The 27906-nt window shown below is 38.2% G+C and overlaps 1 protein-coding gene across 6 annotated transcripts; it reads right to left on the bottom strand.

Moving 5' to 3' along the window:
* Positions 1 to 503: 503 nt before the first annotated feature.
* Positions 504 to 27906, bottom strand: LOC108050316 (probable G-protein coupled receptor 158). Of its 6 annotated transcripts, none has more exons than XM_044459698.1 (15): positions 27786 to 27906; positions 25849 to 26259; positions 12197 to 13140; positions 6866 to 7105; positions 6749 to 6807; positions 6159 to 6278; positions 6014 to 6094; positions 5603 to 5951; positions 5174 to 5242; positions 4714 to 5115; positions 3276 to 3470; positions 2031 to 2212; positions 1498 to 1609; positions 1110 to 1130; positions 504 to 805 (listed from the first exon to the last, which is right to left on the bottom strand). In XM_044459698.1, the coding sequence occupies exons 3-15, from the start codon at positions 12977 to 12979 to the stop codon at positions 608 to 610; spliced, it is 2811 nt and encodes a 936-aa protein (XP_044315633.1). In that variant the 5' UTR covers positions 12980 to 13140; positions 25849 to 26259; positions 27786 to 27906; the 3' UTR covers positions 504 to 607. The 6 variants fall into 6 exon arrangements, with proteins under 6 accessions (XP_044315633.1, XP_044315636.1, XP_044315635.1 ...); XM_044459701.1 differs by having other exon boundaries at positions 2031 to 2158; XM_044459700.1 differs by lacking the exon at positions 1110 to 1130.

Raw genomic sequence — 27906 nt, 5'->3', positions numbered from 1 at the left:
GTTTGATTGGTTTATAAAGAATAGGCAAATAAATCGAGTGTTAGTAACTATCGAGGAACTAAGACTTAAACAAAAACACGTGTCATAGGAATAGGATTATATTTCTTAATGCTTGTGGCCTTTGTTTTATACAGTTTTATCGTTACCTACACAGGTGGGCTCTGTTTTACCGCTCTACCATTCGTACAACTTTGATCTATCAGTGATCCTATCATCGAAATTAATCGAACTCAAGACTGAGAGAAATCAACAAAGTAAAATCGTCTAAAAATTTATCAAAATTTTACAAAACTTGACTGCATTTTCTTCTTTCCTTTTCGTTTCTTTAAAAATAAAGTAATGTTTGTTATTGTTTGTATTTTGTGTATGCATCTCTACTCAAGTTCCTGTTGGTTTTTTCTTTCTTTTCGAAATTAAAGTAATTCTTTTATTGTTTGTGTTGTTGCGCTATATAATAACTATTTCTCACATACATATACATATTATCTACATATACCAACATGTATCGTACCGTTTAATACTTATATACAAATCTCTTTGACCGCTGGAATATCGGTTAGCTAATCCTTGATGATCCTGCGATTCGAACTCCCCGGTTGGGGTTTCCTTACTTTGAGTGCGAGACAACGGAGTGGGAGACCATCGAGTGGGAGAGCATTGAGTGTGATACGCCCGATATTTCCGCATAGGTGTCTGTGGGTCCTTCGGCACTGCAAACGGAGTCCTCGGGCGTCCGGGAAGGTTCCGCCTCGGTGATCTCAATGTCCTGATGATGCTTGTTGCTGCGGTGTTTGGCACTTAGAGCCTGCGAAGTTAACAGCCATCTTAGAAAACTTTTTATCAACTATGATACTCTTGTTTAGTTGTAGTTTTGTGTGCAATCTGTTTTGGATTAGACATGGAGTGCTATCTATGGACGGACACATGCACACACGCAGACACACAAATTGGTTTCGGGTTTTTATCGGGGGACTTGGGTCTAAGTTTATAGACAAACGTGCGAAAAGTTCTTTTGATTTCTTTGGGAGTTTAGTTTACAGTCACAACACAGATATTATTTATGGGGTTAGGTTTTAGGTTTATTCTAGAATGCGGCCGAAAGTTCTTACCTTATCCTTGCTGCCCTTTTTCTACATTGAACATTGGTGGTTAATGTTTTGTTTGGTTTGGTTGTGGTGGGATTCGAATATATTGTACATAGTCATGACAAGAACAATGATATTTATAGATGTATTAATATTAGTGGCAAACAATACTGAGAGTTCACATTGGAGGAGCAAGAGAAATAGTCAAAGACGGAAAGAGAGACGGGGGAGAAAGATCTAGGGAGCTGGGGATAGGCAGCAAAAGGTTTGGTTTCGGTTTGAAGAGTTACAGCAACATCGATCTGAGTAATTCAGTCCTACAGCCCGGTCCCCCAAAAGACCTCGGTGATGTCATGTACAGTGAGCACTATGGCTGGTGGACTACACTGCCGCTGAGGTGACCCCGACTTACCTGCAGGGAGAAGCGACGGTGACCCGCCTTGCGTCCGCCACGTCGCTTGCTGATGTGCGGATTGTCCTGCCTCAGAGTCTTGCTCTTCATAATCTCCAGTTGTGTGTACAGTCTGGAATGGTAAAGTGAGTATTAAGTATTATTTCGAAGTACCCTTGCAGATCAGTGATACAATACAGATGTTGTTCCTTTAATAAAAACCCAACATTATATTAATCTACAATATAGTCGTTGTACTGGTAAGGTTATTACATTACCTAAAAAACAATATGATTGACTATACTTATTTTAAAAGAGTTCATATTTTTAAAATTATCTTTAAATTACAAAATAATATTGTGTTTTTCAACTTTGTTGGAATTACAAAGACTGTTAATATAATTTAGCAATGATAGCAATAATTATCCGGTTGTGAAGATTTCAGTAAGTCATTAACATAAAAATGGCTTCAAAAACTTGAGCTTACTGATGTTATTCAGAAAGAAATACAATTTAGAGAGACAGAGATATGATTTGTACTTATTTTTACGTACCTTTTAAGTTCGGCGCGTATGTCCTCGGGACTCATTTCGGATATGGTCAGCTCCCCGATGTCCGGATCGCCCAGACAGAGCCCGGCATATCCTCCGCCCAGCCGCTGGCCGGCGTCGTGTGACGTACCCTTGAAAGCATCCACAGGTAAACGTATTGATAGATCATACGCTAGCGAACGAACCTGCAAGCTATGAAGATGCAACAAACACCGCAAACCACACTCAGGAAGTAAAACGGAAAATGGAGAACGGAAACGGAAATGGAAATGGAACTCAAGGTAAGAGAGAGCAAAAACGGAATATAATAGAATAAAATAGAGTAGACCTGTGCTGGAGGCTATGTATTTGATGTATATATATATGTATGTATGTGAGTGCTTATTGGTTGGGAGTTTATCTGTTGTGGTGCTGGAAATGAAAAGAAATAAAATAATCAAAAAATAAACTCAAAAGATTAAAAAGATGGACGTTGTCTATAAGAAGACTACTTAGACAGAGCATTTTAGTTAAAGATTATTTGGTTGAGAGACACAAAGACAAAGAAAATTACAGTGAGGAAGAATTTTGGAAACACTAGTTTGGATTTATTTTTGGTATGCATATTTTGGATTTAGATAGGAAACCGATTTTTGTCATTTGTTTATAATAGATGTTGTGTTGGAAAAAAACATGCAAAAATCAATGCAAAACATGCAAATAAAAAAGCGTGCTAGTTAAGTTTAAGTGCAATAGAATCAAGCAGAAATAATATGAGCTAACAACATTCTCTGAGACAAAACGAGACACACTTGCAGCAACTTCATAGCTTGACTAAAGTTTCAATTCAATGTTAGCTTAATTCTAATATTATGTTAATTTTCTCGATGAAACCAGAACATGAACTAAAAAATAACCATAACCAAATGAAAAACTCAATTGTTTTAGCAAAAGCAAAAAAGCTTTCGGTTGGGTTTCCCCTTTAATTTTGTGGTGGCAAGTTAGTAACAAAAATCGTTTCCTCAACCAATGTCAATACCAAATACGGATTTCGATGACGATTTTGACGATAATGACGACCACGCCAGCGACAGACAGCACAAAGTGAACGGGGATGAATACTCTAAGCATATATATTTAATGCCCAACTAGGACTCAACGTTTCCCAGCAAAATCTAAATGTGTTTAACTAAAAAGCGTACTCAAACCAAGGAAATCAAAGAATCACAAAATAAGTAAATTAAAATGCTTCGAACTAAGGTCGGTTACCTGCTTGTGCTGATACCACAACTTTGGCACAAATATCAGACCCAAGGCGAAGCTGTTCGTCAGTTGGGAGCGGATGAAGAGGGCCAGCAAAATGGCGCTGGGACTCATTTCCGGCAGGTAGACAAAGCGCAGAAAGTAGAAGCTGGACGAGACCAGGAACTCCAGCGTCAGGGCGGTCACCAGAAATTGTCGTTCCTGTGCGGAGCGAAAGGAAATAGCTGGTTAACTCATTTCACCCCATTGCAGTTTGCTTATGTACTAGTATAATGTTTTTAATTTAGAGGAACACCTGCTTTTCTTTAAGGTTAATTTGTTATTTGCATACACTAAATTATTCAAGTCAAAGCATCGATGATTTAAATTTTCTATATTATCAGAACATTGCAACTTATAAATTCATTGCAAAACAATATCTAAAATATATAGAAAGTAAATGTAATTATTGTAACTATCGGTTAAAGACAAATGCAAATGAAAAACAAGAAAGGAAAGCTAACTTCGGACGGAGCCGAAGTTGATATACCCTTGCAGAATATTCTGTAAATTATATTCTTCAAAATTATTCATATGGTGTATTCTTAATACTCATAAAAAGTCCTAACTTCCTAACTTTAAAAACACCAAAGTTATGGCATTTCCAATCGTTCAGTTATATGGCAGCTATAGGATATAGTCGGCCGATCGTTGTGAAATTTGGTAGGTCGGATTGATTGGCCAAAAATAAAACCCATAGAAAATCCCAACTTGATAACTTTACAAACACCAAAGTTATGGCATTTCCGATCAATCAATTATATGGCGGCTATAGGATATAGTCGTCCGATCCTTATGAAATTCGGTAGGTCGGATTAATTGGCCAAAAATAAAACTCATAGAAAATCCCAACTTCCTAACTTTAAAAACACCAAAGTTATGGCATTTCCGATCGTTCAGTTATATGGCAGCTATATGATATAGTGGCCCGATCCCGCTCGTTCCGACTTATATACTACCTGCAATAGAAAGACAACTTTTGGGAAAGTTTCAAGCAGATAGCTTTAAAACTGAGGGACTAGTTTGCGTAGAAACGGACGGACGGACAGACGGACAGACGGACGGACAGACGGACAGACGGACAGACGGACATGGCTAGATCGACTCTCCTGGTGATGCTGATCAAGAATATATATACTTTATAGGGTCGGAAATGTCTCCTTCACTGCGTTGCAAACTTTTGACTGAAATTATAATACCCTCTGCAAGGGTATAAAAATAACTGATTTCTTTTTGACCTGATATAAAATTGCACAAAATTTATATATTAATATATAATAAATTGATTTATAAACATATTAAAATGCAGTTATTTTTTCCAGACTAATACAGACTAAATTCTCATTATTTAAGGTTGCAATACATCACAAGCACAACCCGTTGGGTTTACCAACTATCAACTTACCCGGAACTGGGTGTTGGCGTTCCGGCTGGCGATGGACAGGTGCAGCCCGAAGCAGAGGATGAGCATCTCGCTGGTCTGGGTGACCAGCTCCCACTTGAGCGGGTGGCAGGTGTTCGTGTCCGCTTCCCTGAGACTCTCCAGCTGGGCACTTTCCAGGAGGTCCAGCGACGAGGCCGTGAAGGCGGCCATGTAGCAGATGACGGCGAAGACCATGGTGCCCAGATACTTGAGCAGATCCACATCCCGCAGCACCCAGCGATGCGCCTTGCGGGTGCGGAAGTCCACCAGGTGGCGATACAGCTTCAGGATGATGGCTCCGTAGCAGGTGATGAAGCCCAGCTCGCGTAGCCACGGCTCCAGCAGGCATCGCTCGGTGGAGGCGGGAAAGAAATGGACGGCAACCTGCAGAATGCATACGTTAGTGAGCACCAGTTGAAAGAACATCACAAGGACCACTCACAGATGCATAAAGTAACACAATGCCCAGCAGTATTGTTTCCAGCACAGTCCACATGCCCGAGGCAATGGCCTAAAAATATAATACAATTTTAATTTAGAAAGTTTGTTCCTTAAGAAAGAAAGTGAAACACAAGTTATAAAATTCAAAAATAAATAGATTTTTAAATTGCCCTTAAATGTTATAAAAGCTTTAATTATGTGTTAAAAATATATAAATTTCAATTTCTTGGAAAAATGTTTTTTAAGCAGCCTTTTAACTTGTGTAAAGTAATTTTTATCAGAAAAGCTTTAGTGATTTGGAATATAGGCTTTTCAATATTTTCTATTTAAAGCTCTTATAAGATTAAACTGAACGACATTCTTATAGATTTTTAAGCACGACTTTTTTTGAAATTTGCGATAAACCTAATTAATTTAAACAGAAGTATACCTTGCACTTCCTCTGCCTGAAGACAATCACCCCTAGGACGACACAGCACAGGATGCAGGCACCGAGGACGATGGCCACCAGGAGGCGCAGGCAGGCGTCCACGTTGAGCACCTCCTCCTCCTGGAAGGTGAGGCAGACGCCGTTGTTGTCGCAGTTGGAGCATCCGCCGGGACACGGAATACACGAGTAGTTGTCGTAGCCCTCGGATAGCTCCACCCGATCGCCACGGAATCCCTGGAGCGTGGAGTTGGGCAGGTAGTAGGATTCGCGGCACAAACAAGTGTACACATCCCGGGTGGCGGCGGGTTTGTTCTCGGTGAGCAGGCAGAAAGTTGTATTCCGATCGCAGCTGAAAGGATAATGTTTTCCATTATCACGTTTTTTGCAGATAAAGTTTGGCAAATAACTCACCCATGACGACGACCGAAAACTTCCTCCAGGCCATCGTTGCACACATCCTCGTCGGCGGCAATAAAGGCAGCCGCCACAACTCTAAAAATATTCACCATAAATTACAAGCCGTCCTTATATCCTTGTATATATTGATTCGACTCACTTGATTTTATGCTCGCTGAAGGATATGCGAAATGGCCAGAGCCAGCGGCGCGTCAACAGGTTGCAGTCGCGAAACGGGGCCCCCCACTCCTGAGTGCCGTCCGTGCTGTTCCAGGCCGCACTGTAAACGGGGAAACAAAACAATTATGGGCAACTTTCCAAGAGCAATACGGCTTATGCATATGAGTGCTGTGTGTACAAGTGGTCCAAAGTAAGGAAGCTATTTAAATTTAGCGATGCATATCTTTAATGTTAGGTCAAAGGATACGAAGACTCGAAAGCTTATTGAAATAAATTGGCTATTCAAATTAAGAGGCTATATTATAATAATCTCGACATTTAGTGTTATTTGTTTATTGTTAAGCTTCATAATTAAAGGCATATGTATTTAAAGGATTAGTCCAATTGAATTGTTGATAGTGAGGCGCATTTCACTAATTATGTAGAATGTATTTGTGTGAAGCTTTTAGAGGCAATTTGTATTTTTAATTTAAACTGCATAATTATGTTAAACTACTAAAATAAGAACTGTTGTGTGGCTCCTTCAATTTAAATGTATACAAATCATTCAAAACTCCTTAGCACACTTACCCCAACTCCCGCCAGTAGGAACCCAAATATGCCTTATTGCGCACCTGATTCGGTGGTATCTGCAATAAGTAGAACCGATTAACTGGGATCCATTATCGCTGATTAGCGAGTGCATACCGTAACGTTATCCTTGAATTTAACGACCACCGTGTGGATGCTGGGCGCGGCGATGGCGAAGGCCAGGAGATTGTCGTCCTCGTTGAGGGCATAGCTAGCGATTCCATTGGCCCGGCGACTCACTTCCGCACGTGTCGCCTCATCGATGGTAATCGGTGTGTTGGCATTTGGGAATTTACTCGATAAAAATTCAATAAACTGGCGTGCGGCATCTTCGGCGATGTCTGTGTAGTCGTAAAACTGCAAAATTCATATAAAACAGATTACAATTAATTTCTGGTAAATCATAAATCAAAATTTTTATTTATTTTATTTCATCTCCGGAATATTACTGTTGACTGAACCTTTCATAACCTCTGCAAGGTTAATTAATTATAGCTAACATAAAAAGATTTAAGAGAATCAAACAACAAGTCTTTAGATGTATGTATTTGGTATCTTAAGGTATCGTATTTAATTTGGTAAAGTTATGGAGTCTAGAAGTACAATTGAGGGTCTCCTTTTTACAAGCCATCGGAAATTTAGAAATAACTAAATTGAAATTATAATACTCTCCGCAAGGGTATATAAATTTCAATAGCCAGAGAAAACTAAACATGAGAAAAAGAAAACCCATAAATACATAAATTATATATTTACTCTACCAAAGCAAATGTATTGCCAATATTGAAAATGGAAAATGCTTAAATAAGTTATTTAAATGACTGTTAAGACAGTAGAAATCGTGTGATTTGTGAATGAAAATGTGGTATTCCGAAAAATTACGTATACGCATCGGCTGCCGCGTGATTTAAGTGACCAGGCTGGCATCTACATGGACATTTCCCTTGACTTTGGGACCATTAATTATTCACCTGGCGCACAGGACACGTTTCACAGCAACACCTTTTGCCAAGGAGTACAAAAGTTTTGTTCCGACTCGGAAATAATAGGATTTAATGCCCTCCCCAGGCTGTGGGACTGCAGAAATGTTTTTAATCCGAGTTTGTTCTGCTCTTAACCGACCAAATGTTTGTACATAATTTACACGTTACAAGAAGCTCTCGAGATCTACGCACAAAAAAGGAAGGGTGGCTGAGGGGAAACTTTGATGACATCATTATGGCTTTGGGAAACAAAAGTAACCACAGGAAGAGCCAACAGAGGGGAGCGGGACATGTTGTCTGCGGGTGAGTCATGTAGTTGGGCCGGCACCTTTTGGCTTTTAAAACAAATATTTCCCATTAGCAGGGCTCCTGCTGCTGGGCGACCACGTTGCGTATACGCTACCAAAGCCCCAAATAAATTGCCAACAAGCAACAGCAATATACAAATGTTTGTGGATGCTCTCCATCGTGTGTGTATGTGTGGCTTTTTTTTCGTTTTGCATATATGCATGCAAATCTAACGCCCAAATGAACATATCGAGGTAAAAGCAATCAGTGTAAGGTACCAGGAGAAATGGCATGAGAGCGGAGCCGACCTACTCCCAGATAAAGCTATGATGGAGTGGAGTGTTCTAAACACTCGTGTATATGCGGTGTGACCATAATCATAAACCTTCGATATACTCTCACATGTACTAGAAAAGCATGGTTAAATATTGGGAAGCCAGTTTCGTAAATAAGAGTTACAGCTTTGGTAACTTCTATTAGGCTTTACAAGTTTAAGCCCAACAAAATTATATTAATTTAACGAAGTATATCTTATTGTTCAATTTCCTTACAATTAAAAAATATATTGGAACAAATTTTAGAAACAATTTTGTTTGAGGATTAAATTATTTTTTCTATGTCGTGATAAATCATTGACTCCAAAGAGGTGAAATGTGAAATCTTTCTCCAAAGTGATGAATAATAACATGTACTTTTTATCCTTTGTTATTTTTTACAAAATGGTTGCAATCACTTATATATCCTTACGCTCTGGCCCTTTATTTAGGGTATAAATGTATGTAAAAACACTTGTAAATAGCGGCAGGAGCCACAAAACACACACCGAATGTGTGTGCAATAAAACATGCATACTTATGCAAACATGGCCGGAACGAGTGTGCGTGTGTGTGAGCAACTATGCCAAGAGTCTGGCCAACACACACGCAAATACAGCCTCCCGGCTGCCAAATGAAATCAGTAAAGCGCGTTTTACTGGCTTTTTAATGTCCACTCCCGCCTCTCCCACATTTCCATCTGCATTTTCCGGCATTGGCATGTACAAAATTCCTACTTATGACCATAAAAATATTTACATGGCGTAACTGTATGCTTCCTCATTGTCATTTGCATGTACTTCCTTTTATTTTCTATGTTTTGTGCTTAATGAATAAAATATGTCAGACAGTGCTTTCCTTTTCTTTTCCTTTTTTTCGTTTTGTTTCGGTCTTTGGCTCAACTGCTGTTGACACTCTGCCTATCCTGAACGCACACTCACACCCCGGCGACTACTGACAGGCTTCACTGTACCCGCCTGCATTCATTACATTATTCAGGACGACAAGGCGAATGACATAAGCTGATTGCTGCGGAAGTCCGCAGTGTGTGTGTGTGTGTGCTTTATTTATCGGATTAACATAAATGATTCTGTTGAGTGGCAATGGTTTTTAAATTTATGTCTCCATAAATGATAAACGCAGAGTTGGCAAACTTTAATGTTAACCAAATTAGTTGGCAGCGTAGTTGTTTGTGGGGAGATCAGAAAAAAGTGGCCATTAATCCAAGCGAACACATATTAATTGTGCAGTAATTAAAGTTTATCCCAATTGCTTGTGTTTTTTCGTTTGTAAAATTTTTAAATGGTATTCATATTATTTCCATATTTAACTCAGATTCTTTGGTAAATTGCAGTCATATTAAATGTAATAGTAAGATTCGTGAAACTTATCTTCAATATTATAGCCCAAAAAGATTAGGTATCTAAAAATTATTTTATGCGTCTATTCATTTACACTTAAAATTTAACTGCCCAAAAAAATATATTTTGCTGTCTTAAATATTATTTATATCTTTAAAAAGTGTAAATATAACCCCTTTAAATATCTCTTAAATATTTATTAGTTTCTCTAAAATCTTAAATTTCTAACACAACATATTAAAGGTATTAGCAAAATAAGTACCTTAAATATGGGCTTAAAGTGGGCAACATTTGTTCAATTTAAGCAGCAAAATGCGTGTCCAGCATCGCAAACGAAATGTAATATATAAAACAATTATTAATAACTTTGCAGCTTCAGCATTGTTAGCAAAACAACACGCACACGCAGAAAAAGCGAAGAGAAAAAGGCAGGGCGGACACACTCCAGCTGGAAGCGAAACAAAACAACAGCAACATGGCAGCAGCAACAGCAACAGCAGCAGCAGCAACAACATGAGCAGCACCAGCGGCAACAGGAGCAACAATAATCCTTGACAGGCATTCGACAAGGCGCTCGCCGTTGACCGCAGGGCACAGGAGCGAGACAGGACGACTGGGGGCCACAATGGCCAGGATAATGCCCAAGTTGGCAGCTGTCAGCCGCTGCTGTTGCTGTTGCTGTGCACCACATTTATTTATTATTTTTTTATCTGGCCACACTCGAGATTCAAATCGCTCCGAGGATGCTACACATTTTATTTTTCCGTTGTTGATTTTCCTGCCCTCGGCTCATTGTTTGTCTTCTAATTACACAAAGGTCCCGATTGCGTCAGAGGAAACTTAGTCGGGTAATCGATTCGTGCACGTCATGTATTGGACTCTGTTTACACCGCCGACTCATTGAATATTTATTCTCGATTCGCTAAGCGGACTAAAAATAGCATCTCAAGGAACCGCCTGGCAGACAGTGGGAGAAAATCCTGCTGACGAGGACTGGCTTAAAGTCCTTGGCTGCAATTGTCATGCAAATTCAATTAAAATATTGTGATGCGCACACGGAAAGAAATATCAACTTATTCAATTAATTCAATCCCTTAGCGAGTGTGAGGCTAATAAAGATCTAGACACGTTTACACAGTGCAAAACTGGCTTTGTATATATATTTTGCTTTGGTAAATAAGTGGATTGATAATACATTTTAAAGAAATTCAATAAAAAATTAAGATTTTATTTTAAAATATGTTTACTAAGAGTTGTATTAAAAAAGCAACTCTGCTGTAAATGATTAAATTTAAAATCCATGAATAAAATATAATTAAATTCCACTTTTTTTGCCAGTGATCTTAGGGCGCCACGTTGAATATTCTGCTCACTTCATTAGCATCTCGTAATTAACTTGTTTAAGAGGCAGAATCTTAAAATAAAGGAACTAGACGAGGTGGGCGGAGGCACCACATATGAACTGCTGTCAAGACAGGCCGTAACTCTTTCCAAAGTCCCGCGGTTTTTGTGTAAAGGACGCCCCTGCTAAAAGGGAAACTTTCCGCCCATTTTCTACTTGCGTCAGCCATGGCGTATGCGTAATATTTTTTTCGACAATCAACAAGGTGGGGGAGGTGAAAACGGAAAAGAAGCACAGATTTGCGCAGAGATTTGTGTCAGCAGGAAAAAGCAGAGGATACCGAAAATGAAGGAGCACCCAGAACACATTATATGGGTTGCTATCTCAGCAATTTTATTGATTATTCGCCAGTGCAGCGTTGGCAATTTCGTAAATTGTCGTTAATTGTCTTTGCCTTGGATCGATGCAGTGCAAGCTGCACTCGTTCTCACAAATGTCCGTCAAAAGTTATGAAGGCAGTCGGAAGGTGAATCCCCCCCTAGAATCCTTTCAGTTTACGTTTGCATTTCTTTGATTGCTTCAAAAGTTGGGGCACTAAATTGTACGCTTGCTTATTGCTCCTGCTGCTCCATGGAATTGCTTTTGATCTAAGTAGTCCTCGTGACTAAGTGCAAAGTTGAAACTTTTACCCGTCCTCTTAGCTAACAAATTATACTTCAGCAGTTCTAAAGTTAAACAAAATGGGTACAGTTTATGAACTAGAGGGGCAATCGGAAAACTCAATTGAAGAAGTTATAGAAGAAAAGAATTTGCTTATTTTTAACCTTGAGACAATCATCTTTTGTTTAAATAATATTGAGTTCAACAACGTTAAGATAATCAAACCTTTGAAAATATATGTTAACCGAAAATGACTCATAAAAAAACCACAAATTTGCCTTCTAAAAAAAAAACAAAATTAAGGACTAAATTTCTTTAAGACGGAAGATGTTTGGCCTTAAAAGTTCTTTATCAAAAATGTTACACTTGTCGTTTGTATACTTGCAAATAAAACTACACAAATTGGCAAAGTTCTATTGAAATAAAAACGAGAACAGTGGGTCAAAGATCCTAAGAGATCTGGCTCATAGCAATAACTATGATATAAAAGAAGGACTTACCGGCTCATCGGGTTGCGTTTCCAGTACTTTTGGCTCGCACTTCTCCTCCGTTTTGGGTGTTGCTGCTGCAGGTGGCGATGTGGCAGCGGCAACTGGCGATGTTGCCGCCGTATCCGCCACAGTTGCTGGCGTTGTGGGGGTGGCACTGCGCTTACGCAATCGAAAACGCTCCGCCCGACTGAGGACGGACACAACGCTGACGGTGGGCGTTAGCTCGTCAAAGTCAAGGCCGGATGCGTCGTGATGCAGGTGATACTGGTGCTTGTGCCCCAGGAAGGTGGAGGCAGGGGCAGGGGCCGGGGCATCGCTACTTTGTTGCAGGTGGGCGCGCTTGTAGTAGGCCAAAAGAGCATCGCGCCTGCTCTCGCGGGAAAAGGGGGTGGCATGTGGGCTGGGGGAGGCTGCGGCGGTGGCAAGGCCGACTATCAAAAGCACCAGCAGCGAATAGAGTGTGTTTAATTGTGTGCTTCTACTGGGTTTACTGCTGTTTTTGCTGCTTTTTCTGTTGATGTTAATGTAGCTACTGCTGATGTTGCTGCTGGTGCTGCTGCTGATGTTGCTCTTAAAATGTGATGATGTTGCTGTTGCACTATTTGTTCGTTGGTTTTGTTGCTGCTTTGTCAGGTGGTCTCGATCTCTGTGGCTGCTGCAATTGCTTTGCTGAGTGCTCTGTACTTGAGTATTTGTTTGATTCTGGTGGCATTTCTTTTGATAGTAGTTGCTTTGCTGCATTGAACTCTGAGCGATTTCCGTTTTTGACTTTGTTGCTATGCACAGTTCCATATCACTGATGTTGTTGCTCTTTTTGTTTTTCTTGTTGTGGCGCTTTTTGTTGTGGTTACTCTCGTTTTTGTTCTTGTTTCTGGTGCGGTAGAAAAAGTTCCTCGTGGGAGTGGCAGCTTCGACAGGTGTAAACCGAAATTGTGGCACAGTGGCGCGCTCATCTGCAAAAATTAGAAAAGTTTTGACTTGTTTAGTTGCGGCTTAGTCAGAAAATAAATTAAAAGTTTTTTTTGTATTTGTTTTAAAATAAGATATAACAATATAACCTTTATTCGAGTGTGAATTTATTCCATTCGGAAGTTAGGCTTAAATTTAATTTCAAGAGGATAGTTTCGAAAAGTTAAGGTGTAATAGAGAAGACTAATGTTTGTGACTTTTATCGCGAGATTTCTTTATTAGAGAAATATATAGACTTTAAGAACTTATTTAAACTAGAAGGAAAATATGGCAAACATTTGTAAACGTTTATCTGATCTTGAATAAAATTTTCTGCTTGTTAACTTCTTATAATACGTTAGTCGTAATAAGCCCCATTAAAATCGATTGATTTGTATTGTTTTTATATACGTTTATGAAACTGACTCAAAAAATAAAAGGCCTCCGTTAAATGTAAGCCAACGTTGAAAATACATTGGGTAAATACCAGAAAAAATTATGAATTACAAAATAAACACAATTAAATGGACTGTAAGCGATTGACATGACCGTTTCAATTACTCTTCAAATATTTGCGGTTAAATATTTTTTGAGTCACCCATATTGCGCATGCATGTTCAATTAATTTTGACTGCACTCGCTAAACAAATTTATGCCGATTGCCACAGCGCCAATTAAAAGGCCCACAATCAAACTCTCGTCTAGGGACCAGAATCGGAATCAAAATCGGAATCAGGAGCTCCAACGCAATCCAAAACCCACACTGACATTTCGACAACGCCCCCGCGAAACGACAATTTTTATGGCAGCGCCAATTGGAAATTAATTAAGAAACGTCCGCTGAAAGTGGAATGCCGAAATTCAATTATGTGGGAGGTGGTGGTGTATAAAGTATTCCAAAACTAAAATATTTATTGCACTTGAAATTGTCATATTCAATTTTTGAAGTTGACCAAAATAAATTCGACAAAATACTACAGCACAAGTGAGTGCCTGAGTGACTGCTTTTATTAAAATTCGCGCTTGGTATTTCTTTTTGTTCTATTTCCATTTATGTTCCTGTTTGAAATTCCCATTCTCTCAAATATTCAAGAAATAAACACTTTAAATGGTGATTAACAACAAATAAATTTGTCTATAGTACTGATTTAAATTATTAGTTCACTATCTATGCAATCATAATTAATAGTCAATAATAAGAATAATTTGAATCCAATAACTAACTGAATGCATAGCCATAATAATGTTTTTCCTTTGTTATTTTAGTAAAATTCAGCTGCAGCTGACTACTGTTTTATAAAAACATTGTATATATGGAAAAACTGAAACACAATTTATGGTTTATGGGGCGGGCAACCCGCTGTGCAGCATGAAGCTGCAATTAAATCGTTTTAAATTGCTCAGCTCAGCAGACAAACTTGTGTGCAATTTTGCTTGGCATTCCGCCACTCCCACAACTATGAAACCAGTGCGAAAAGAATTTGCTTAGCTTAGATACGAGTTCCCAAGGGACTGGGCGTGGCATTTGCCATTGCTTTTGCTTTTGCGTTTGCTGCATTCAAGTGTCGCCCGGCGGTATGCTATAATTTTTTTTTGTGGTCGAGCTCCCGCTGCTGCTGCTCTTGCCAATTTGCAATTCTGATTTATGAATTCGCACAGCCAGTGCACTGGAGGGGATATGTAGTGCGGTATTAGCCCGTCAATTCGCGATGACAGGCCGCAAATTGGCCAAACGATTTGGACGACTTCTATGTGCCGGAGGGCAAACAGGTGTAAAAACAATTTCCGCTAATTGAAATTAATTTTCATGGCTGCAACTGCACGGAGGTCTCTTTTTCGGAGGAGGGTCCGGATCTGAAGGGACGCGGCGAAGGTGAAAGTCGGGAATAGTTGGCACATGCGCCATAAACAAGTTGTGATTACGTGATTTGGCCATATGCCAGCAGCCAAAGGAAGAGTAAGGACAAACAGAAAAAAATATATTCTCTGGGGTCCACTTAAGACAAGATTCCTTAATTTACATTTTTTTAATGATTCTAGTTGGCGAATATATATTATGCATTTCCTCTAGGATGGCAAACTAACAAATCGACTTAAGAAATTTGGTTTAAAATGTAATTTAACGAAGTAACTTGTTTAATTAAGTGTGCAACAATTGTATATTTTGTTATCTATTATTAAGTTAATGTTATTAAAATTATACCATAAAATTGGGGCTTTCATTTAAAATAAATATTCAGCAAAAATAGTTGATCATAAATAGTGTTAGCTCATAAATAGATAGAATCATACAAAATTATTTTAACTTTATCTAATTTTCTTATAATACTTTATGTATCGTATTCAAAAACATTAAGATATTTATATTATTACTGATTATTATTGAAGTATAACTACTATTAGAAAGCACACCATTTGGATTTAAATTTGGGTATAATACTTATTATAAATAAATAAATATATAAATAAGTCAGCTAAGGGGGCCACCTGAAATAACCTTCTAGTGTCACCGAATACATAAAGTTGTTTGCTGCATGTTACTTTCAGTGTGGATGGGTACTAAACTATTGCGATGCCAAGTTTTTTCCAGCTTCGCCCTGTTTTTGCTGCCTGTTTTCTGCCTGGCTGGGTTCACCTGGCCTCACCTTGACACTCGCTCAACTGCAGCTAATGCGCTAAGGATGCGAGAATGTACACATCTCTGAATGGGTGTATCTGAATCTGTATCTGTATCTGAATCCGGGCGAATGTCCCTGTCGGCCATTCTGTATTTCAATTAACCAGATTTCGGGTGTAGTTGCTGCCGTGTCGTGTTCATGTTCCACTTCCTGTCACCTGCTAGTTGCATGTTTGCAGTTACAACCCAATTGGCCAACTATCTTGACTTTGCTTTTGGGACTGCAGCTCAAATCAAACATCACAAATCACAGACCGTTGGCACACAGGCCGCATTTCAATCCCAAATTGGATTTGTTGAGGTTGCTGTCAGCCTCTTTATTTAACTCTATTTTGACAACTTGTGTATGCAAATTTTATGGGCAAACAACAGGACGATATTTTATCATTTCCCAGCTGTTGAATATTTATATTTTCTGGCAATTATTTTAATTCTGTTTGCAGAGCAATCAAAACCATATTTTGAGTCGAAACTGCCTTTGTAAATTGCGCAAAATCATGGACAAGCGGATAGAGAAATGCCACTCATAAGAGGATTGGAATTTATTATCAACTGTTTTAATATACATACATGTTGCAGTAGGGTGGCTTAAATATTAAAGTTATTTAAGCTTTTAGCTTTTATGGCAATGCAGATGTGGAATATGTATATCAATAAATAAAATATAACAAATGGATTCGTATTTGATAAATTTGTTGGCCATTTTAATTGATTAAATCTTAAAAAGAATTGGGAAATCTTAGAGAATTACTCTTATTACTGTTTAAATCAGAATGTAATACTAATTAATAAGTAAAACAATATATTATTTATTAGTTTCTATACACAGGTCAAACAAAGCATTGAAATTTCGGGGGCATTATGTTGTAAAACAAGAGACATAATAGGAAAACCACACATGTCAGTTCATACATTTGAGTGAAGATGAGTCCTGCGTTCCTAAGGCGTGTCTCAGGATGTAATGTCCTTTGGGCCATGGCAACATAATGAGCTAAAAATAGCAAAAGCCGACCAGACGGGGAGCGAGCGAGACAGGGGGTTGGCGGTGGAAGGGAGAGACAAGAGCGCTTTTCATTAGACAAATGTTATTTCGCACACACGCACAGAATGAGGGACAAAGCTCGGGCGTGAAACAATCAAACAATGCAACAAAGCCGCACAACAACACACAGACGCACACACGCACACTCACACTCACACACACACACACAAAATGGTTAACAATTAAACAATGAGAGAGCAACAAGCAAAGCAATTGCAGAAGGAGAGGCATAATAAGGAGTGCCGCTGACAGGCTCGAGGACAAATTGTTCGTCGGTCTCGAACTCGCACCCGCAGCATTCCATTGTCCCGCTTTGCTTAAGTCAGCTCAAGCTGCTCTTCCCACCCACTGGACCACCCACTGGTCCACCCAACGCCCCCTACTTTGCAAACCCCTAACCCAAAAAAAACACCGAAAAGCCAACAAATCAGACAACATCGCTTGAAATCGCTTCCCTTGTGCCTTTGTCGGGACATTTTTGGCTAAAAGCTTCGAGTGCCAGTCCCAAAACACTTTTCCAATTAGGCTTTTCTAGATAAATTCAGCCATTTATATAGATACCTACTCTATGTAAATACAGTGGACTCTAGGGTTTTATACTGTTTAGAAATAGAAAGTTTAATTTTATTCTTTTTTAAGCATCCAATTAATTACATTTATTCAGTTGAATAACTTTTTATTTAAATGTCTTTACTCTATCTGTATTAGTATATAAGGATTGTAAATATAATCAAACAAAAATTAGTTCTTTATTTTCTGCTTAAAAACATTTATTTTTCCTTAGACTTTAAATGTTTGTTGCTACTGCTTTAGCTAAACTTTTTCCCAACATTTCGGAGTTCATAAAAATTACATTCTTTTATTTTCGGGCAAAAATTAAGTACATGCAAATTCCAATTTCCCAGCTAACACTGTATAATGAAAGAGGAATACAAAATTGTAAAGTAGAGACAGCACTGTAATGGCTGCGCTATTTTTTGGCAATAGGGAAGGAGTGGGTGAAGGGTGCCTGCAAAACCCTTACAAGGACGCGGACATTGTTGTACAACAATCATTTTAATCACTTTTCAGGGTCTGGCGCCGCACTTTGTTGTTCCTTGCTTTTTTTGCCGCATGGCCCAAATTCTTTTTTTTATTTCTTGTGGAGAGTGTTTACATGCACAATTTACTCAAGTGCTGCTAGTGTTTATATCATTAAAAACACGACCTTAAAATCCCATTTTTGAATAGATTTTCTAGATTGTTGAAAGGCTGTCTAACGATTTGATTGCTATCTCTTTGATATAACACAAATGTTCATAATAGCAAGATTATATAGCTTTTTTCTGTTTTATATGAAACATTTAGAAAAACTTTAAAGTTATTATAGTAAAACACAAGCTTAAAAATATATCATTTTATGTTTTAAAAGAAACCGATTTTGTAAATTATTAAAAAATACTATACAGCTCTATAAAAAAAAAAAATTTTTTCTATTTTTGTAAGAAAGTATATACCACTTTCATTTATTTTATCAATTTTATTTCAAACAGGGTCTATAATTAAAGAGAATAAATTTAACATTAATTCGACAAAAAAGTGAAAGTACCCATCCAATGTGCTTATCTGAATAATGAATGATGTCTAAAATTAGTAAAAATATCCATATGGAGGATAAACATTTTCCAAATTACGATTATTCATCATTCATTCCCCGGGCGGCTGTGCGTGGGCAGACTTATAGTGTATTTATGTACAAGTACAAGTATATATGCCCCCATAGACAAGCGGCTCTTTGGCCGTAATCTACTTGGCCTACTTGGGCTAAGTGCGCTTTTAGATAAAGTCGCTACCGAGTCGGCTTGGCACGCACAAGCGGAAAAGGGGCTGTTGGCCAGGGGGGTGGGCGGGGTCGCCGGCTAAGGTTCACTTCAAAATGTCGAAGGACCATGTGATTGCGGATGTGTGTGGGTGCGCCTAATGTTATGCTACGGCATAATTTGTTGCTTGAAGTGAAAAATTGTCAAGCACACTCAACGTTTATATACAGCAACAAAATTGAACTTTTCGAGGTCATAGCATTTTATTAGCTTTGTTGTTGGCCTTAGCAGAAAGGCCGTTGGGTGAGGTAGAAAGGGGGTCGACCTTTCGAATATTTAAATGAATACTTTTAGGATTCTTTGAAAAAATGTCCTTTATTTTATTAATTTCAAATTACATTGTTTTTTATTATTTTGTTATCAAATATTTGTAATAACTTTAGAGGTTTAATGGGAGTGGAATAAAATGATCTAGGAAATACTTTGTTTATTTCACACATTTCATACATTATGTAACTGCTTTTTTATCAACCATTTATGATCAATTTTTTTATCTCCCTACCAAACCAAGTAACAATTTTAAATCCCTTTTATATTTATTTATAACCTGAAAGGAGAAAGAGATACAAATATTTCTTTAATATACATATCGTTAGCCCCCTGCTCTACATTTCCAAGCTCCACTGTACCGGATGTAAACGTGCTTAAATTTGGTCACATCAAATACATGGTCGGCATACATTTTCCTGTTTATTTCGCTTGGAGGAGCGTGAAAAAGTGTCGCTCAGATTGCTGTTTCGATTGCTATTTACAAACAACGCCTTTTTCCATTTTCGCTTTCACACAAAAGTTCAAATTTCACTTGATTTTATTTCGATTCATTCTATTTGTGCAGCCCGTCCTATCCCCACATCCTGTCCCATTTTCCCGGGCGAATCGGAGCTGTGTACAACATGCATCCAATATGTGTATCCAAAGTGCAGTCAAGCGGCAAACAGAACAGGGAAAACGAGTGGCAGGGGGGCCCGGAAAAGCACGGGGAAATTCCCATTCTCAGCTGATGTCATTTGAGGCTCAGCCTCCGTGGCCATGGCAATGTCAAGTGGGCGGTGGATGGCTATGGCTCGACTCAAAGGCCACATTTAATTGCATAAGAAATTGCAGTTCATAAATATCTCAGAGGTTTCCCCAACTGATGGGCGGGCACTTAAAGCAGCTCTAAAGACCATTATTATGCAGGACAATGGGTAACTAGATGATCCGATATCAATGACAATGCAGCCAGATTACCGAGGTGAATGGGTAAACAAGTTTGCCTTGCTTCAAGTGTTAGCCAAGCATTTACGATTTGTTTGAGTATATTAAATTTATAGATTGTTACATAACATGATTTTGATTTAAGTGGGATAACAGTTTAATAGCATTATTGGCAGCCTGCAAGGCCTTCGAGATAGTAACCCATCTCTGTATAGGCCGTAAACTAATTTGTATTTATTTGGTTAGATTGATTGCATTATTTATCACTCAATTTGTATATTTACAAATTATAGTCATGGAAAAGTATTTGAATTGTGAAACTGTTTTGACCTATCGCAACACCTATCTTTAATCTCTAACTAATTTGTATAAATAGTCAATCAAATTCCACCTATCCTAACATTTTTCTTTCTGTCTGCACTCCAAACATTCATTACAAACTAACAAATCCAAATTAAATCCATACAAGATATAAATTACAATCTCTGGCTAATTAGTTCCCCTTCTCAGCCAGACAGACAATGAATCCTTCGAATGCTGCCAAACTTTTTTTCGCTTTTCCAATCTCTTCACCACCGCTTTTGTTTTAAGAAATTCACTTCCATCTCCCTTCTCGACGTGCAACAGGCATTCCATTCCTTTGCTTTCCTTTCCATTCTCTATTTTATTCTGTATTCGCCCTGCTCCCTGACCCCAAATTCTGGGATGAATCGGGGGCCAAGACAATAAAGCCAACTGCTGTCCGTGAGTCCAAACAAAGCAACAGCGACATGGCACCACATAAAAAGCGCCATAAAAAAACAGAATAAGGCGGAGACTAGCGCACATAAAACCGAACAATTGCCAAAAATCAAATGTGACAACTTTTACCAAAATTAAAATCAGCAAAAGTGAAGCCAAAACAGCCAGCGGGCAAAGCGGGTAAAGAAACAGGACATAAAGGACATGGAAAGTGGGTGGAGATGTGGCCAATAAAGTGGGTGGGGTCCGGTCCGAATCATTGATGCCAAACGGAAATGTGCGCACTTTCAAGAAGTGCACTAAAAATGGCGACGAGCACTTCCGTTGATGGTTCGTCGGGCCCTAGATGGGCACTGTTCTGGTCTTCGGCACAGTGACTACTAAAGCATAAAGTCCCGGGAAACTTCTTCATGTCAACAAAAAGTGTCTGTAAACAAGGCAACTAATATCGATGTGGGAGGTGGCACAGCAAGGTGAAGCTTTACCTTATTCACACAGAGAAAACTTTGTTTTTAACTATCGGGGGTGTCCCAGAAATATTTACATATTTAAAATCTACCGTTTAGGTGTTTAAAAGAATGGGGTAAATAATGTTGGGCTAAGTAATGTTGGTCTAAACTTTACAGAAAAAATAGATTATTTATGATATCTAAGTTAATTGTTAATTTGGTGTCGTAATTAAATATCTTGAGAACACACCAAAAGAAAATGTCCTTTTAAAACCAAATTTTCTGACATGTAATCCATCGGAATGTTTCAATCCATGTATTTCCATATAATCTTAACTCTTTTTTTAAATCGGTCACTATAACTTAGTTTATAACACAATTGACATTTATTTATTTAAATGAAATTTTTTGGACTGTAAAATATTTATAGAACTAGTACTACTGGGAAATACAAAAACCGACACCGAAATAAATTGGTAAATCAAACCACTGTAGAATAGAAACTGAGACAGCGACTAACTGGCCTTAGCAGAAAAAATAGAGGAAAAATAGAGAAAAAATTGAGGAAAAGCAGGCGGAGGGAAAACAAATGTTCGCATGAAAGTTGAATGAAAGCTGCAAGCCAGACCAGACTGAAAATCAGGAACGCAGCACGAACACCAAAGAGGAATCGCAATTGCAGGCCACGTCCGAGTTGAAGTCCGTGTTTTCACTCTGGACACTTCGGACAGAGGAGGAAAACGGTCGGTGTTCCATGTTGTTGGGTATGTAAACAAGCGGCGTTTCTCACAAGTAATAGTAATTCGAAATTGCATTTAAAGTGCCTTAAACGCTTGACATGAGACCGGGCTTAATTAACACCGCTTGTGCGCACAACATGGCGTATGATTAATATGGCAACAAGCCAGTAATGAACACCGCTTTGGCATCATCACAGGAATGGACATCCTTCCTGGACTTTTGGGCGGTGGCTAATTGCATAACAGCGGAACAGCAGAACAGCAGCTCCGGAACATTACGACCGGGTTCACTTGAGCAGAAACGAAGCGTTTGGCCTGGAAACAGGCAATAAAATTTGGTCAAAACGCCAAGGCATATAGATAAGCGTCAAACAGTTCACACATTTTCATACCACCCTTCGCCGCTGGAAATGCGCTCGAGCGTGAATATTAAACGTTTGCTTAGAAATGTGAAGGGAACTGCGATATTACCCATTTCATCCCTCAACTTTTATCCAGGCGACAGTGGAGCCAGTGTTTGGGCAAACTTTTCGCCTGAGCAAAAGTTCTGGCCAAAGGCAAAAGTTTGCCAGCAAAATGGAAATGGAAACGGAGAGCCAGATATGTAAATACCCATGCATGAAAACGGGAAGTTGCAGATAGCTTCGCTTTGGTTAAGCAACGAGCTGGAAGATCGCTGCCCAGCAATTAGACCAGTTCACTACGATTTTAATTTGAGATTATGGCAGACACAAACCAATTCTAAGTAAATTTAATCACATTTTTAAAATATTCTGGTCTTTGAAATAGCTTAAGAAAATATGAAACATGTTTCAGTAAAGTTAATACTAATTTGTATTCAAGTGAAAAACATAAAAACCTTATTTGGTTGCATTAATTTAAAAATATTACACATTTTGGAAGATCCTTTTTCAGCTTGGCTAATTTTTTATATATAAACTAAAATATTTGTATTTTTTTAAAACTATTTTACATTTAAAAAAAACATTTATATATAAAGCCTGTTCGTTTATATATGTAAGTCACAATAGTGTTTCAACTGTTTGGGCAATAATGTTTTATCCATTAACTTATTCAAAACATTAAAAGCCTATAATTAAAATCAAACATAAAATGATCAAATAAAATGGTTGACATAAAATTACAGCAGAATTTTCAACAATATAGTTTAGAATAAATGGATTGCGAGACATTAAGTTTTCAATATACATTTCTGTCTGCTTCCTTAATTTAAATAGGCAATTTTCCTTAATTAAATGAGTATATTCTGGAAATGTTATCCAAAAACACAACGCCAAGGACAACTTTGCAGGGTGGTTGATTCCTATACATACATATGTATATACACATATTTGACTGCCCAAAATTGCTTTGCTTTGATATGAAAAGGTGAGCTTGGCAGTTCGGTGGCCTGGCAATCCGGTTTTGATCTTTGCAGCGTAATAATTCCCCTTCGAAAGCCGTCTCGGTCCTGCGCTAATCACAGAGCGTGTCCTTGAAAAGGACCTCTCGCCATTTCACAAGAAAAACATTACTAAATCCTTCGATGCCAGTCGCAGGCTCTTTAAATCGCAAATTGAGCTGCATACCCGTTTTGTGCATTAATATGCAAAGCACGCGGCACGTCATTAGTGGAGGCTTCTGTCGAAAGGGGGTGACTCCGTGGCCAGGATTCTGGTGTGGTAGTGGGATTGGGTGTTGGTGAGTCAACATAATGAATTATGCCACGCCTAACGAGTACACAGCAGCCAGCCCGGCCTGGCACAGAAATCCAATAAAAATTCAATAAATTCCACACAATACCAGCCACAGCTGCGGCTAAAATACTAGCTATTAGGAAAGTAACTGTGTTTAGTCATAAGTTAGCTATTAACACATAGAATTAATGAAATATTTATTCCCTTAACTAGGGGTTAAAAAATCTGTTTAATTATATAAACTGGGCATAAAGTAATTCCCTCATCAGAACTAAAACTTAAATTATTTCAAATTCCTTTATAAGTCTTTAAAAATATGATGATTGCTGATATATTTAGGCTTTAAAATTTGAAAATTTTTTCTTTAAAATAATGGAAATGTCTCAAAATATCTATAATTTTCACCGAACCTGTATGTCCTGAGTAAAAAAAAGAGAAGGGAGATTTAGGGTATGGTTGAGTTGAGGTCTTGCACGTGGAGCCCAGCGAGAACTAGTACTGGCCTACTCCCTCACAACCGTCGACAGAAAAAAGCCACCATAGGTCCGAGTGGAAAGAAAATACAAAAAAATACACATATTTTACTTTTCAATTTTCTTTGCATTGTGGGAGGCGCTGAAGGATTGGGAGTGGTGGTGTCTGCGTGAGAGGCGCCTATAAATAGACAGTGGGAATGGAAAATGCCAAAAGCGACAACCGGAAGTCGCAGGATCCCATGATATATGGCCTCGAATTATGGGAGTGTGGGCAAACGAGTGAGCTGCGTAAGAAACCAACTACTGAAGTGGCCAACAAATTGAAAACAAACAAAATAAAATAAATGACCAACCTTTTGGGTTGCCATTGAAATATTACTCGCATTAAAATATGTTGGATCGACCATATATGTATATGGGTGAAGCAATCTAGTAAATTGTGGCCATATAAAGGTCCTACTGCACTCATATTGATTTTTTATTCAGGGAGCAAACCGAAATTTATTGAATGAAAAAATGGGCTTCAGGATAATATATAAATAGTATTTTATGATTTCATTACTTAAGGTGCTTTATTAGTGATATCTATGAACAACAATATGCCTAGCTTAACACTTTATGCTCCAATGCATAAATGTGAGATAAAGAACACCCCGTATACTATCATAGACCCAAACTATTAAGATTATATCTTCATCCACAAGCTATAAAGACCTTCTATCTTTTCCTTTTCGCTTTGACCGCTCAATATTAAATTTCATAAAAATTGTGCGTGCCTATTTCCGTACCCGACGCACGCCCACTTCCCACCATCTGCTGGTCGTAATTAATTTACGACAAAAATAGGGTTAATATCGCCCAGGACTCTGGGATATAGCGAAACGATGGCCCGAGATGGCCGGAGATGGCCCGACCTCCCGGCTCCATATCGGAGATTCCCCGCTCCTGTCAACACAGTCATCAACTGTCTGTCGCTCAAATTGCTGTCACTGCTGCGGACATGGACGCGGATGCGGATGCGGATGAGGATGAGGATGTGGATGCGGATGCGACGGCGGAGCGGTGGATGCGGTCGCGGACCTTTTTCCTTCCTTTTTTGAGATGCCTTCAGGCAAATGATGCCTATTTGATCGGGGCCAAAGGATAAACAAAACGAGCGAGCAACGCACAGCAGCAAACAAAACGGAAAGAAGTAACTTGCAAATTTTAAATACCCAGTATGTCACAATACTCTTCATTTTATTAATTTAAATCACATTCACATTCTAAAACTTGCTTAATGGTCTGAAATAATAATTGTTAATTATATCAGAGCATAATTTATAAAACCTTAAACAAACTCTTGATATTTTAATCAAGGTGTTCGAAACATATGTATAAGGATCATTGTAAGAGTCTACTAAAATTCTTTCAAACAATTGTTAATACTAATACAAGCCAAACGAGAAAACATGGCAAATATTTTAGAAAAAATACACCTTTTGTTTTTTACTACTATTGCAATAAATCTTAAGAGTTAGACTTTAGGGTGTCCAAAAAAAAAGCTTGAAACTATAGTTGCTGTTTATTATTAGTAGTGAAAGTCAAAGAACCATATATAAAAATAAAGAAATAAAACCTAATATTCTTTGAAATTCCCAAATCGAGATCCATTTTTCCTTTAAAACAAAAGGTTAATTGGTATACCTTAAACTTTACAAGTACTGGGTAAAAAAAGAGAGGCTCAAAATAAAATGGGAAAACGTTAAATGAAAAGGAAGCAAAGGCATAGGCAAAGGCAAATGGTCGCCCCTGCCAGGAGTCCAAAGTCAGTAAGACAGCGACGACATACTAACCTAAAGTTATAGGGCCTGGGTCAGCAGTTGCCAGTTACGCCTTTTCCATGGTTAACCAATTCACTTCTGTCGCTCGCGTTCTTTCTGGCTGGGTGTATTTATTTTATGCCGCTTTCTATGTAAATTTTTATGAGCGCGCGCATCAAATAAAATTAATTCCAAAAATTGTTGTTGATTTTGTATCGCTTGTATTTTGGTTGGTTGCAGTCGGGTTTAGCGTGCGCTTATCGCGGGATTTATGCAGTGGATTTTTCGTGGTAGTAGTTGTTCGCTGGTAAATTAAATTATGCGCCACTCTTTTTGATATTTTCATTTGTTGATTTTCAGTATTGATTTTGCTTAAATTGAATTTTATCTTTGGGTTTCAGATGGCGAGTAGTTGGCAAGTCGACGTCAGTTGAATCAGGAAAACTTTATTGATATTTTCCAATAAAAAGAAAAATAAATTAAATCTTCTGTTATCACTACTCTTAATATACAACATCTACGTTGTCTCTTCTTTCCACTATAAATGTGACAAACAAACAATGCTCTCTAAAAAAGTCATCAAAATTTTATTTGCGCTAAAAGAAAATCCCTTGCTGACAGACATAAATAATTGTTTATACTGCAGGTTCAAGAGGTTAAATAATGCAATCAATATCTAGATATTTTTTACTGCTGCTCTGCTGCTAAAAGTATGCAATCAAAAGTTTAAGGATTGCAATTTCTGTGAGAGTTTTCCGGAAACTTTTAAGGGCAACATTTGAAATGGAAAAAAGAAAAATGAAACAGTTAGTCAAGATTGCCTTTAAGTGTAAAAAAAATAAGCAAACATTTTTCCTGTGTAAAAAGTTTTATAAATGATGAAATGCTTATACATATGCCGAAATACTATCAAATAATAACCTTCGTCTTTTTTTTATACATGTTTATAAATTTAAGAATACTAAACTATCATTTTCCTTTGTTTTTTTTAAGCTTATGTAATTTAAGCTTATGTACGTGAATTTCCATTTAAAGTCATATGATACGATGTTTAAATATTTCAATTCCTAGTTAAAAATGATTAAAAATGAATAAATTAATATCTCCTTATTTTTTAAATCATTTGTTTTCATTAAATGACTTTTTAAAAACTTTTCCCTGCCCATTTTTTGTTGCCAATTATGAAATTTAGCCAATTTTGCTGCACTCCAAAAAAGTTGATTAAAGCCAAGGAGTGGAGGCCAAAAAGAAGAGCCATAAAAAGTCCAAGGCGCTAAAACTTTTTCCGAGTTAAATAGAATCCTTCGCTTCTCTCGCATGCACCAACTCCTGCTGCTTTTTTATTCCTTCTTTCTGCTACACGCGCTGCTTTCAAAATAACTCTAGGATACACAAAAAGACATCCTGTGGCCTCGAATGTGTCTCTGTATGTATGTGTGTCTGGGTCTGTGTGTGTGGGAAAGGTGAAACTTTGGAACTCCTTGTTGTTGCTGCTCCTGCCGCTGTTGATAATTGAGGAGTACGAATTGGGCTCGAAAGGCGAACGGCAAATTAACGAGGAATCGAAAACGAAACGAAACGAATGCGAAAACGAAACGGGAATGCACGAGAAATGCGTATAAAAATATATATTTTGCTCATAAATTAAACGATTTGCACACTAAAAGCGGGTAGACTAACACGCGCGCAAAACTAACGGAGCGGCGTCTCACACACAGACACACTCGCATATATCCTGGCAGGATTTCGTCCTGTATATGGGTATGTGTGCGTGTGTATTAATGCCGCCGCAGAGCTAAGCGCGCAAAAACCGACAGATACACGAGCATTTAACACCCAAAAAATGCGTGGCGCATGCTGAAAAGCTGCTCCCTTCGAGCATGTTAAAAAAAACTGCCCGTTACGCCAGTAATTTTCCTTTTTTCTTGACTTATTTCACCACCACGCGTTTTTCAGCATTTTTCACATACTCTCCGTTTTTAGCAATTATTTTCAATTTTTTTCGGTTAGGAGGCACTGGATCAACTTTGTTTTCCCGTGGCAGCGCCCACAATCGAAGCGTGTGCGTTCGCGTTTGTGTCCTGTACTCAA

Source organism: Drosophila rhopaloa, unplaced genomic scaffold (assembly GCF_018152115.1).
Source record: "Drosophila rhopaloa isolate 14029-0021.01 unplaced genomic scaffold, ASM1815211v1 contig_2, whole genome shotgun sequence".
Taxonomy (NCBI): domain Eukaryota; kingdom Metazoa; phylum Arthropoda; class Insecta; order Diptera; family Drosophilidae; genus Drosophila; species Drosophila rhopaloa.
Note: the sequence above shows the minus strand (reverse complement) of the source record. Positions and strands in the feature narration are given on the sequence as shown.